Consider the following 13,612-nt stretch of genomic DNA (forward strand, 5'->3'; position numbering starts at 1 on the left):
TCTCTTACTGAATTTTACATTAAAAATGAGCATTTCCTTGTCTGTATCAGTGCAGAAGCCAGCCACTCTGAATAACTGTTTAAAACACAGTTCAACTCTGGAATAATATGAGATCCTGTATTACTAATTTTTTCAAAACCACGATGGTTGGGGTACTTGCATCTATTAAAAAGTGATTTGTAAAACATTTTTTCCACAGTGAAACTAGAAGATTCCAGAATGTGATTAATTTCAGGACATAAAAAAAAAACCAACTAAGTGTTTTCAATCGTGTTTATCATTTGTAGCAATATGAGTGTCTTCATTTAAATATATACATGCAGGCATACACAAACTTGTGTTTCAGTGTAATAGTTCACATGTTGGGTATTCTCAACTGCAGTGCAACAGACCACTGATTTGAAAGCACTTTCTCATTTCTCTCCTCACTTTAAATTTCGAGAAATTTCTAGCTTTAACCAACAGAAGTCTTATGGAGACGATCACAGAGTTGCTTGGAAAGCACTTTTAATCAAAAGTACTCCCATCTCTTCATCCTCACCAGTAGCTGCAGGTGAAGCACGAGACGTGGCACAACCCCACCGCAGTAGATGCTGGTTTTCACTGCTGTTCCTATCTGTGGTCCCAAACTTGCTCTTTCTACATTTATGACAATGTGACAGGTAATATCCGGCTGCTGTCTGCCATGCTACACAACAGATGCTGCTTCTGCTTTCAGATTAGGAAGTCTTATTTAAATTGGCTAGTAGAAACAAAAGCCATTTACCAGGATATATTCAATAAGTGAAGGATTTACCATTATAGTGCTTTTCTGTATACATTTTGCTGGTTTCTGACACTTTCCAAGTCATGCTGCCTTTTGTTATGAAAGCTTTAATACACAGCATTAATGTGCAGTATAATTTGCTTTGCCAACAGTGGAAATGACCAACAGAAGAGATTCAAGGGCACAGCAAGAATATTTATTCTTAAACTCTGCACTATGTTTCTGAAGCTGATTTTCTATGGGGCAAGCTATTTACAAGACCTTTGTTACTAAGCTGCCGTGTGTTTTAATACATCTCTCTCTATATATTTATGACAGCCATACTAAAACTTGCAAGGAAAGGAGAGAGGGCTTTGAGTATGCATATGATTATTTATTGCACCAAATTATTAAAAAGGCAGAGCTGAGAAAAATAGTTGAACACTTGAAACAAAATCTGGGACAGAGATATTGTTTATATCCCAAATTGTTGTGGAGTTATATACTGCATTACTAAACTGCTGTTTACTGCTAAAATCTTTGCATAAGTGAAAAATCACTCATAGGAAGGTTGTTTCTAAGTAATACTTCTCAAAATGAAATGTGGAAAGCCAGAAGCTAACAATGCCACAAGCCCCAAGCGGTTGTAAACATTTTCATTTTGGGTGGATACACTGCTTACCTAAACATGATCTTAACATAGCAGCAATACCATAAATATTAACATGTATCTATGTATGCATATGATATTTATGTACTTATAAATGTCTTTTTTTTAATTTCATAAATGCAGCTTTCCAATTTATGACCAACGATGCTGCTTTGGTACTCACCAGACAGCACTGACACAAGTGCACCTCTCTCATATGCAACACCGTGCTACATTTCATGCTATGATGAGGCTCTCAAAACTTCACAGAAATCCTTCACAGAATGTTTCCCCCACACAACCAGACAGATATGCAGCTTTTGGCATATCCTACTTTACCTTCAAGCATATCAGATGAGTGCCCCACACATCTCATTCAATTAATGATAGCTTCCTTCCATGATGATACCACTTCCTTCCATAATGCTACCTTCCTTCCATTCAATTAATGATGCTGTATTCTGGTTTATTGTATTAGAGCTCCTTTCCAGCAGCACAATGATTATGGTATATTTAGGAGTATCTTAAATAAGCATGAAGATTAAAAAAACAAAACGACAAACCATGCAACATAATAAAACTCATTTTCTCCTGATTATTTGTAACAGCTTACTACACTGATTAATCAAGGATGTGCAATTAACTGGTTTATAAAAGGCATGCCTAAACACAGTAGATGGTGCAGAATACGTAAAATGCACTTTCCTTTTTTCTCATTATTCTGTAAGATAACAGTTTAAAAATATTAACTTCTCACTTTTTTCTGTATTCATGTAATGCTGAAATAATTTAAGTGGCATACGCTGATAGTATTCAGAAAAAAAACAAACACCTCACTATCTTAAATAGCTATCATACATTTTTTTACAAATATTTCTTTAAATTGTCTTTATTTCTATTGATCTGACATAAATGGAGAGAATTCTTGTAAGAGGAACCCCCAAGGCACCAAGCAGCACAGAATGAAAGATTAACGCCGCTGCAATGGGTAGAGCAGTGACAGTGACTTCAATGCTGAGCAACTCTGGTTTACATGCTGTGACTTTCAAACTGAAAAAATGTTTCCTATAATTCCCCTATTAAAAATTAATGTTATAAAATCCCATGCTACCGATTTTGGCATTAACTTCCAAGTCCTAACATTCTCAATAGGGCACTCGTTCAGTGTGGGCAAGATCCAGCTAATTGTAGAGATCAATAACAAATAGCGGCAGCAGATTTAGCCTGCAGAAACAGGCTGTGATTCCTCATAGCTTGGGAAGTAAGGGAAAGAATTTGAGGTAGCACAGCATGAACATTAACTATCGCTATTGCTTGTGAAGAATGTAAGAACATTTAGCTTGTACACATCTGTTTCCCACCTTTCTATGTCTGTGGATGACTGAATTAAAATCTACATTGAAACAAAAGGCCAGAAGGCACAAATGTTTATCTAGCTGGATCATCAAAAATTGAATTTTGAAACGCTACCTCAGTTAATAGCCTCCTGAACAGGACAAACTCAAGGAAACCACATGAATCTATTTTAAAAGCTCAGAAGAAATCCTTGGTGACTGTAGTGTTTTTCTGCATCATGCTTCTGCTGCTGTTACAAGTTTTAAAGATGCAATTTGCCCAGGCATATTACCTTGAGAATTTTGCATTTTGTAAAGAAAAATAATAATTAAAAAATGTTTCCAGAAAATTATATCGTCTAGCTATAACTGCCGCTTGTTTTCTCAGGGTAAGTCCTACTTCACAGGATGAGGTTTACCTTCTGATGAGGTGATGAGGTCACTATTAAAAAAAAACTACTGGAGACAAAAAAAAAAAAAAGCAGCAATCACCCAGAGGTTAACTTCATACCCAAAGCTGCTCTTTACTCAAGAAAATACTCCCCAAGAGGCCAGGCTGTTTTGAAAGCCAGAATTCTTCTAGCATGAATTGTGATCCATTAAAATTACTTAATCTGCTATTACAAGTGATTCTGATCCATCTAGTGAAAACTTCTATCGTTCTCCATTTGCAGAAATAAAATCCCGAGGGAATGAATCACTGTTATTAGAAATGTGTCCACTCAGTAAGAAAAATGAGCTATACAATCGTGTCCACTCTATTCTTGTTTGATATGGCATATAGATTGTTTTGAAGTGATCACTCTTTTAATACCAACAAATTAACAACAAGTAGTCCACTGCAGGAATTAATTAGAAGACAACTCTCCAAATGAAACACGCAGGTCTGCTCTCATTAATCCCCCTCATTTGTAGCTCAGCGGACCCTAAGTGATACTGGCTTATTACGCTGCCTTTCAATTTGTTACTGAAGAAGTCTTTAACACCCCCTCCTCTAAAATCATTTTATTCTACAATACAAATTATAAACCTTGCCCTTTGTGTATCTCGCTGTGCTTCCTTACAATGAAGAACCACAGCTGCTGAACACAATTCCAATTCTCTTCTATTGCATATTGCATCTCGATGTGATCCGAGTTCATTACCACATCATGAAGCGGCATTACCAAGATGCTTTTCAAACAATAACTAAAAGGATACAGAAGTCTGACAGCCTCAGAACCACATATTGATTAAATTTTAATTCTTAATTAGGTCTGGTAAAGGAAAAGAAAGGAGGACCAGTTTTCCATGACGTCTGAATTACTTTTGTTTTTAACAAGTTCATTCTATATCCATAATCTAACTTCTACTGTGTTAATTAAGATTTGCTTGCCTATAGTAGCAGATTACTTGGGATGAGATACGGACCACAACACACATGCATAACCAGTACAAAAACAGTATTTTGCAGCTACTCTGCATACAGAGGGAAAATAAATTGCATTCTGAATGCCAGTGCAAATTCGAAAATAGGGGAAGACGCTTTTTGCTTTGTTGCAACATTATTACCTTAAACCCCAAAGTGTGTTTTGTTTTTTTAAAAAAAAGGCAACAAAACATTTTCCAACAAATTCCAGATTGTACTACATTTTAAAAACTTATCTGCCTCATTTAACACCCTGTAAACACTATGTAGAAATCTAGAATAGTTTCAATTGAAAATACTAATATCCACTCCCAATTCATAAACAATATTCAAATTCATAAACAAATAATTCAGACAACAAAAGGGATTTAAAGTAATTACTGTAATACTTTGTTTTTCTAGGTTTTGTTTCTATCCAATGGGCAAACACATATATTATACAAATATGGCCTTCAACAAGCAGAGGAAACACATAAAAATTACGGAGTCTGAAACAGTTTATTTACTAGACAAATGGATGGTTACCTGCCAGTCAAGAGAACAAAAGCCATATCACATAAAACTGAATGACTGTCACAGTCAGTATACAGTAAAGCAGTGCCCAGTGTATTAAATTTTACAAGATACTGGTCAGTTGCAGTGAGACACTTTATTGTTCTTTTAACAAAGATAGGAGTTTTATGACATAAGGCATTTTAGAGAAGTACAATTCAGATTACCTCAGCATTTCAATTAAAAAGTATGCTGGTACCATAAACTCTGAAATACCACCATCCGCAAGCCCTTTGAAGATCACTTTGATAACTTCCCCTTCCCACAGGAGCTCATTACTCTCCTTAGCAAAACACAAGTATTGATATACACACGTCCCCATGGCATTTTCCTTTATAGTTCTAAATTCATAGACTCAATCTTACGATTTTCAAATTCAGCTAACAGCATCAGTGAGCAGAGAGAATATTTATTGAAACATAAAATGATGTATCCGTATTTGATAGAAAAACAGGTAATTATCTATTGCTTACCAAGTCCTAAAAGGTCAATAGTGGGTTCTGATGACTTTTTGGGACTTGCTTTAGCTTCTAATTGCTGATCCTCCTTCTTCTGTGGCTTTAGAAAGGAAAAAAAAATCACAAGTAAATTTTCTGAAAAGTATAAAGTGCTTAAAAATTCCCATTACAATGTCAGAAATAAAAACTCTTTTCTGTATTGTTTATTGTAATGAATTTGATGTATAAGGAGATAAATTACAGTTTTGGTATAAAGGACAAGGCGTATTACTCTAAAACATTATCCTTTTTCCTTCACTGATATGTAATCAATTTTTAAATAAAACTTCCAGGATAAATTAAAAATAAATTGAAATCTTAAACTGAGCCACTGCTTATCATGCACCAGCCAGAAATCTGTCTATGCTCTTATTTATTGACTTACTTCAGCATCCAAACTACGCCGTTCTGCATCATTAAAGAGAAAAGAGTTCTATTTTTCAAAAGCTTGTAGTAAAAATTCAGAAGCAGACTAGAGACTGCCACTATTTACCCTTCTTGAAAACAGTATCTGCAGAATGTGCAGACTTCATAGATGCTAAGTGCAGATGTGCTTCCACACAGATGTGTTTTCATGGTCCTTCTTTGTAAACCTGAAGGCAAGTGACACCATTTGTCTCCTTTGGAGATGGAGACTTTTAATCTTTTCTTGCCAAGAGACTTCTAAGAGAATGTAAGATGGTATTGACATGAAATTTGACTATGAAAATGACTTCATACATCTATTTATAGTTCGTCTCATAGTAATATCAGATTGACCATCTTAATCCATCCAAATATCACTTTTTAAAATGAACATAAACTGGTTTACAGTACAGACATGGCAAATGTATCCTCTTCTATGTATCTAATATGCCTTTACTCCATACTTAATCACAAAAAAAGCACACCTGAAGCGAACTGGTCAATCTTTTGTACAGCTTTTAACACGAACGGATTCCTGATGGATAGAAGAAAAGCTATCAAGCTGGGCACTGGGCTAAGATCAAGAAGATGTGCTTCGTTCCCACCTTTATCATCCCTATAGCTGCCTTTGACAGAGCCACTGAGTCTGCTAAGGTCGCTGAAGTCCTTAAATCTTAGCATTTAGTATTAGGAGAATTTCACAGTTCTGTAACATATATCACTGCATGGGTACGGAGTTATCTTTGTTTACATCATCCTTTCCTTTCCTCTCCTGCAAACTGGGAATAAAGAGTAAATGAGGTTGGTGTCTGTGTCAAGACTACCCCAAACCCAACATACCACTGATGCTCCTCTGAAACGAGCATTGAAAACCCCTAGGAAATATCTGCAGCGATGGGAAACAGGAACCTGCACACCCAAACTCATCCCTGCTCATCTTTCAGAGAAATACTGATTTGCTCTAGCAAAAAAATCCCTGCACACAGTGTGCACAGAAGCATGCAATGGGCTAAAGAACTGCATAACAAGGCAGTGAAATTGCTTTAACTTAGTGTTTCATTTAGTGACCTGCTTGAATTTTGTAGCAGTGTCATAAACCGTGACAAAAGGCTGCTTGGGACTTGTGCTGCACTCAGATTCATCTCAGTCTATTATTATAACTAGTCTGCTAGAATATCACAGCAATTATTGTTAATTATCAACACCACTAATAGGTTAATTACTCTTTGCAGTATCTTTTCGGAAAAGGCTGCATAAAGGTAGGAGACAAAGCAGCGTCAAATAAATAAAAAATGGCATAAAACCCTGCTATAAAGGAGTCTGTATGAAGGGACAGTAGGCAGTATTTCTGTATTTACTTTCAAGTGAAGTCTTCACAATTACTGGGGCTACCATTTTAACCATATTCCAGGCTGGCATAGCAGCGTGTGTGGTTTTGTAAGTCAAGTACACAGTTGCAGTGATTTCTACATACATTTACTTTAGATCATACATAAACAACTTCAAATTGAAAAACTAAATCTTTATGGTACTAGTCTATACCCCTAAAACACTGTCCTTGCAAACAGCAGAGCAAAGGTCTTCTATACACATGCCTTAAACTTCCATTTTTCACAGTTGTCACAAATGGGCACTACACTTTATGGTTGTTCTCATTTTCAAATATCTACTGAAACCAAGCAATGTGGTAAGCTTTAAATTATTCTGAGATAACTGAAAGCGGATCATTTGCAAGTGTCATGGAGAAACACCTGAGGCCAGAACAAGCTTCTTGGAAATCAATTATTTTGCATCCCCCGTGCTATCAGCCTGGTATCCAACATGACTTGGAATTTTCTGCCCTAAGAAAAACTGAGCCCCTGTTTTGAAGAGGGCAACAACAATCCATTGAAGTTATTGCTTGTTCAGCAGGTATTGCATACTTCAGCTCTTTATATAGCTCCTCAGATTGGCAAGTCTTGCAATTTTCATCCATAAAGCAAATCTCTTCAGTAGAGAAGCAGGGAAACAATCATTATTGAGATCCGGTATGGGTATCATGATTTTCTGCAATTGCACAGATAATATCTAGCTGAGATACAGTAATCCTCCCCAACCCCCCCAATCCCAATTATCTCCTTTTAACCTTTTACTTAAGCACATTCTTCTATCCCAGCTATCTTCAAGAAGGGCATGGAGGATGACCAGGGAACTACAGGCCAGTCAGCCTCACCTTGACCCCTGGGAAGATGACAGACCTGCTGGTCCTGGAAACCATTTCTAGGCACACGAAGGCCAAAAGATGGTTTAGGAGAAGTCAGCACAGATTCAGCCAAAGAGAAGTCATGCTGGACACATCTAATAAGCTTCTGTGATGGAACGACTAGCATGGTAGAAAGGGGAGAGCATTGCATACTGTCTGCCCAGACTTCAGTAAGGTCTTTGATGCCATCTCCTGTAAGGTCCTCATGGAGAAGCTAATGAAGTATGAGCTGGATGAGCAGTGAAGTGGCCTGAAAATTGTCTGAGTGGCTGGGTCAAGAAAGTGGTGATCAGGGGCATGAAGTCTCCTTGGAGGTCAGTAACTAGTGGTGTACCCCAGGGACCCAAATTGTGTCCAGTCGGGTTCACCATCTTCGCTAAGTGTTTGGGTGATGGGGCAGGGGATGGTGCACTCCTCAGCACGTTTGGAGATGACAAAACTGGGAGGAGTGTCTGGTACACAAGACAAAAACTGGCTGGTACACCAGAGGGTTGTGCTGCCAACCAGACAGACCTCAGCAGGCTGACAGGAATCTCATGAAGCAAAGTCCTGCACCTGGGAAGCAACAATCCCAGGCACCAGGACAAGTTGAGGGCCAACAAGCAGGAAAGCAGTTTGGCTTTACTTCTTTACTTCAGCAGTAATGTAGGTAAAGTATTGCCAACAGGTCCAGTGAGGTGATCCTTCTGCTCTGCTCCAAGTGAGGCCACGCTTGGAGTGCTGGGCCCCTCAGTACAAAAGAAACATGGACAGACTGGAGAGAGTCCAGTGACGGGCCAGTATGTGGATTTAAGGCACTTCTCCTCTGAGGAAAGGCTGAGAGAGCTGGGACCACTCAGCCTGAAGAAGAGGAGGCTCAGGGGCAATCTCATCAAACTCTATTAACACCTGCAGGGAGGGAGCACAGAGGAAGGAGCCAAGCTTTTTTCAGTGGTGCCAAGTGCCTGGACAAGGCTGAAGGCTTTCCACAGTTTCAGGCACCCTAACAATGTTTTAAGTTCTCAACAGAAGGGGCTAAAGCAGTCTTCTGTAGAAGACTATCGGCAAGTAATTCGTGGCATCAAACACTGATTTCTAAGCCACTCATCGATCTTGGCTGGTGTGATGCTGAACGCACAAAAACCGCTGTTTAAGGATTGGTTTTACACCAATGAATCCTCTCATTTATAAGCAATCATTCCTTTGTATTGGATTTTGTTTCATCTACTATAGCCTATTCCTGAAGCTCTCTCTGAGAGATCGTTTTTAGTAACAACTCTGAAGATCGCTTCAGCAATGAAAATATCTACTGCATAAATATTATGTGATATTCATTTTCCATTAAAACTGGGAAAAACAATCAAGTTCAACTGCAGCAGAGGTTGCAGTTGCTATGAGGATCCTAAGAGGGATGCCAGGATGTAGGGGATGATATGGAAAGGTGAGTACTGAACAGGAGTTGAGTATGAATGGACTGAGGTCAAGAATAGCTTTTTCTTATGTTGTCTGGTCAGAATTTCCCTTTATTATTCTTCTGATAAGAACGTGTGATATGTGAGACTAATGCAAGTCCTACTCCTTCATAGAATACCTGAATGTTGGTTTATTATTTAGGAGGTAAACTAATTGTCAAAACCTCAGATAATCACAATAACTGTGGTGGCTGCATTTTAATAAGACATACATAGCTGTGTGCTTAAAACTGATCAAGTTGCTCTCACTGAATCAGCTCCCACTTCAAGTTTTTGCTCCCACTCCATTCTCTATTTACTATCTAGTGATGAGTGACTCCCAATTTTGTTCCCAAATTAATCTCCATCTACAATACAATAAAAACATACCATGACAACATGGCACTAAAACTTTATTCATAAGTAGTCCTTAGGTAACAAGATAAATAATCTTTCAGTATTTGAAGAGCAAGAATTTAAAATTAGTTGGGAACTTCCCATAACTTTACTTCTACCAAACAAAATCAACAGTTGAGAAAATAGCTTCTACAGATAATAAGAAACATCTCTTTACCGTTTATGTAAAATGGAAATACAGAAATGACTATATGGATCTTAACAATTACCTCACATCTTCACTCGAAGTTAATTGGCTTGAAATTAGCAGACAGAACATTATGTGCTGGCAATCTGCATATACCTCCACATTGCAACTTGGTCAACTTTAATATGATGTGCTCAGAAGCTATCACAAACAGAATTCTTGTCCTAATGGCTGTAAAAAGCAGTCAGCTGTGGATAAAATCAGGCCATCTGTAATTTATTACAATTTTTAAGCAAGCGCTTAAGCCTGCCTGAATAATTTTATGTAATGTAATTTTTCCTAAGATTCACACCGGTCTGCTTCTAATCCATAGCCATATAATCAAAATCACTTATCCATCTAGCTCCTTTCCTAGCATTTCATGCCTAAGATTATTTTAAAATATTTGTACTGAAATCAAAGTTTTGAGTTGTGTTTTGCTCGAATTCAGAACCAGAAGAACATAATTCCAGAAAACTGCACTATTTTCATAGGATGAGAAAGTTTTCCATTCCATTGTGAAAGAATAACTCATAATTCAGCAACCTACGTTTAATGATGCACTGCTGTTTTCTCCTCTGCTATTCTTTCTATTCTCATTCTGTGCTGTAATAAAGGTTTAATTTGAAAAAGAGGTTTTGTAAGCATACTAGTTTAGACCAGCAAAAAATAAATCATTTTATTTGTCCCTACCAGGTCTCAATTCAAAAAGCAAAGCTTTTATATAAACCAATATTACATTTTATTGAACTCTCACAATGCATTGCTCTCAATGTAATACCAATAACACCATTCTAGTTCAATCTAATTTATGTGAAACACTTTTCTTGAATTAGTTTAAACCAAATAAATCAGCAAGTAACAATGTTAATTACTCTATCACACATCAAGGTCTAGGGTAGATTTTAGAGATTTGTTTCTCTCTTATATGTTCCTCTAAGGCAGATCTTCCAGTAAATAAAAACACTTCTTTGACAAGGACAAGAGAACTGAAATCTATTTTGCAAACAAATTGCCTGTGTGGGTCTGGCTGGGGTGGAGTTAACTTTTTTCAGAGAGGCTACTGTGGTGCTGTGCTTTGACTTTCTGACTAGAACACTGTAGGTAGCACAGCAGTGTTTTTGACTATTGCTGAGCACCACTTGCACAGCCTCAAGAAAGTGCAAACCACAACTCACAGTGAGTTCCCAGTCTGTTTTCCCATTGAAGCCTAGCTTACACAAGCCTTGAATCTGAGCATAACACAGTTTCACACCAGCCTCATCCAAAGGTGAGCTCCCACTCCACTGAACAGCAGCCATGTGTTGTCCCAGGGACTCAGCAGCTCTGCAGAAGATGGGGTTGTGAAGAACCCCATAAGTAGCACTGAAGCCTAAGTTGCATACTGTTGAAAGTCTGCTGTCTCAGTCAGGCACTTCATCAGATTTTGTTCAGCCGGCTATTTTTGAAGATAACCATTAAATGAATAATTCATTCTGTCTCATCAGAGAAAAGAGAAAAAATGAAAGCATTGCCAAGTCAATCTTCCTCCTTTGCACAAAGATTACAGTTCAGCATGTACGATATCATCTACAAGGATATGGCTATCTCATGGGCAAGACAAGAAGAAAGATCAGTACCTGACCCTGACCAACAGGCACACTTCTATTACATTCACAAAAGAAAGGAGGATGCTACAAGGTTTATTGCTGGAACCCAAGTTCCCTTCTGAAAGTGCCCACATGGATGTTTGACTACGAGGTGTACAAGAAGGGTAGGGGAATGGGAAACGGAAAGCTTCATCCCAGCTGGCTTGGTGGACAATGTGAGGTCCTCCTACATGAGTTAAACCCTGAAGAAGAAAAACTAAGAATATTCAGACCCAACAACTCCACTTGTCAGTTACTCCCACATTCTTTTTAATCATTATTGTAACAAAATAGGAAATCAATCCAAGTTTGTGAAATGATTTAAGGACACACTACCCATACACTGCAGTCCTTTCAGAACATTTTCAGACGTGACTACACGCTGCAGAGCCTACAGGTCAGTCTGAACTCTGCCTGTATGAGCTCCTTGTCTGCACGTTCCTGTTCACCAGATTACTCCCCTCTGACAGAGGCAGCTGAGGACATTTTGCATAAAACTCACGACGGTGAAACAAACTTGTTTGGGATGGGTAGGTTCAAAAGAGCCAGCACACAGAGAACATATTGTGGTTATTTTTCATCGTAAATGACTGGCTTTGGGATAAAAGAATAATGCTGGGTAATTCGAGTGTCCATTTTCTGCTTCTGTAACTTCATGACAATTACTTCGTATATACAATTTTTAAGGGTTCAACAGCTCTAGAAAGGAAGTGACACCCAACAGAAATGTAAAACTGAAAAAAACACTTCAAAAAACAAATGGAAGTTTTGCTGAATTCACTACCACAAGATATTCATGCAAATAATTTAGTTTCAACAACAGCATTTAGGATTAAAATTTACCTTACTCTCATTTACTTTAGCTGAGAAGTATTACGAAGGGTAGCATACATGGTGCAAGACATAAGACACGTGACTAGTAGCTCTGAAGTAGAAAAAGTTTCAAGTAAGAGCAGTCAGAAGTTACTACTGTAAATCCCTCTTCTCCTCCTTTGAAGCAAGGAATCAATCACTGTCAAAGATTGATCCATCAGCTGTCCAGTCCAGTTATCTGCTCCTATTTTCATACTTAAACATTATACACACAAAAAACCTCTCTGAACATTTTCCTCAATTTCATGCTTCAATGAAAAATTCACATGAATCTAGAATTTAGTTTGTTTCATATACATCAGACCCACTCAGGCATTTATTCCTGTACTCTACCTTAGCTACATGAGGGTTTATGAAAGCCGAAGATCCATCAAATAATTTAGTGAAAATCACTCCTAACCTACTTAAAAGCAATTTCCAGTTTACTCACTAGAGCTTATAGATGCCTCTATGCTTACTGAACAAAAGTCCTCCTTTGCTCTTTATTAGGTAGGAACTTCATGCCTTGTGCATAAAGTAATTGGATTCCTTCCTTCTTCATTACCTGCTTGCAATAAAACTTTTGAAGACAGCATAAACATTTGAGAATTTCGATATGAGAAAATAATGTTAGTCATTTACTATAAGCTTGCAGCAGGTGGGATTTTTTCTGACAGCTTATATACTTTCACTATACAAGTTAGTTTGGCCAGTATCTATTTAAAGCATCACTCACAGAAGTCCCAGAATTTTTAAAGGACATTTTACAGCTTTTGTACCTTTTGTACAAGCAAATAAGTAAAAACTAAATTCTTCCATAATTCTAAATTTAAATCACATTAAAAATGAAATGTGTTGTTCTGTTTACCTTCCTGTAAGTTATCAGGATTTTTCTCAGACTTGTAACTAAATAAGATGAAATTCAGTAACGAGAATGACAGATCAAAAACATAGGATACCTTCAGTAAATGAACTTTCATTTTGACTAAATTGAAAAAAAAATTAATAAAAAAAAATTAATAAAAAAAAGAGCCAGAAAACAAGTATACTGCATTGACACCAAGAGACACTACAGTGGTATCATTCTGAAATTGTACAGAACGCAATATCTCAGCATGCAAACTCTGACGCATTTCTAATCAAGAGAAAAACCACTGCATGTCAACCAAACAAAAAGCTGCAACTCTTCTTTAAAGAAGAATTGCCTCAAACTAACAGTTACTCCAAGGGGAAGTCCTGATTTTATTATTTACAAGTCTATTGCAATTATTCTAATGAATCACTCTC

The 13,612-nt window shown here is 37.4% G+C and overlaps 1 protein-coding gene across 4 annotated transcripts in view; it reads right to left on the reverse strand.

The window, feature by feature from the left end:
• Nucleotides 1–13,612, reverse strand: part of SMAP1 (small ArfGAP 1) — an 85,402-nt gene that overhangs the window by 16,541 nt on the left and 55,249 nt on the right. For all 4 annotated transcript variants that reach the window (XM_038176565.2, XM_038176566.2, XM_027455024.3 and 1 more), the window contains one exon: nt 5,162–5,246. In XM_038176565.2, the coding sequence (XP_038032493.2) occupies nt 5,162–5,246 (85 nt within the window). The remainder of the gene's footprint in view (nt 1–5,161; nt 5,247–13,612) is intronic.

Source organism: Anas platyrhynchos, chromosome 3, assembly GCF_047663525.1.
Source record: "Anas platyrhynchos isolate ZD024472 breed Pekin duck chromosome 3, IASCAAS_PekinDuck_T2T, whole genome shotgun sequence".
NCBI classification, from domain to species: domain Eukaryota; kingdom Metazoa; phylum Chordata; class Aves; order Anseriformes; family Anatidae; genus Anas; species Anas platyrhynchos.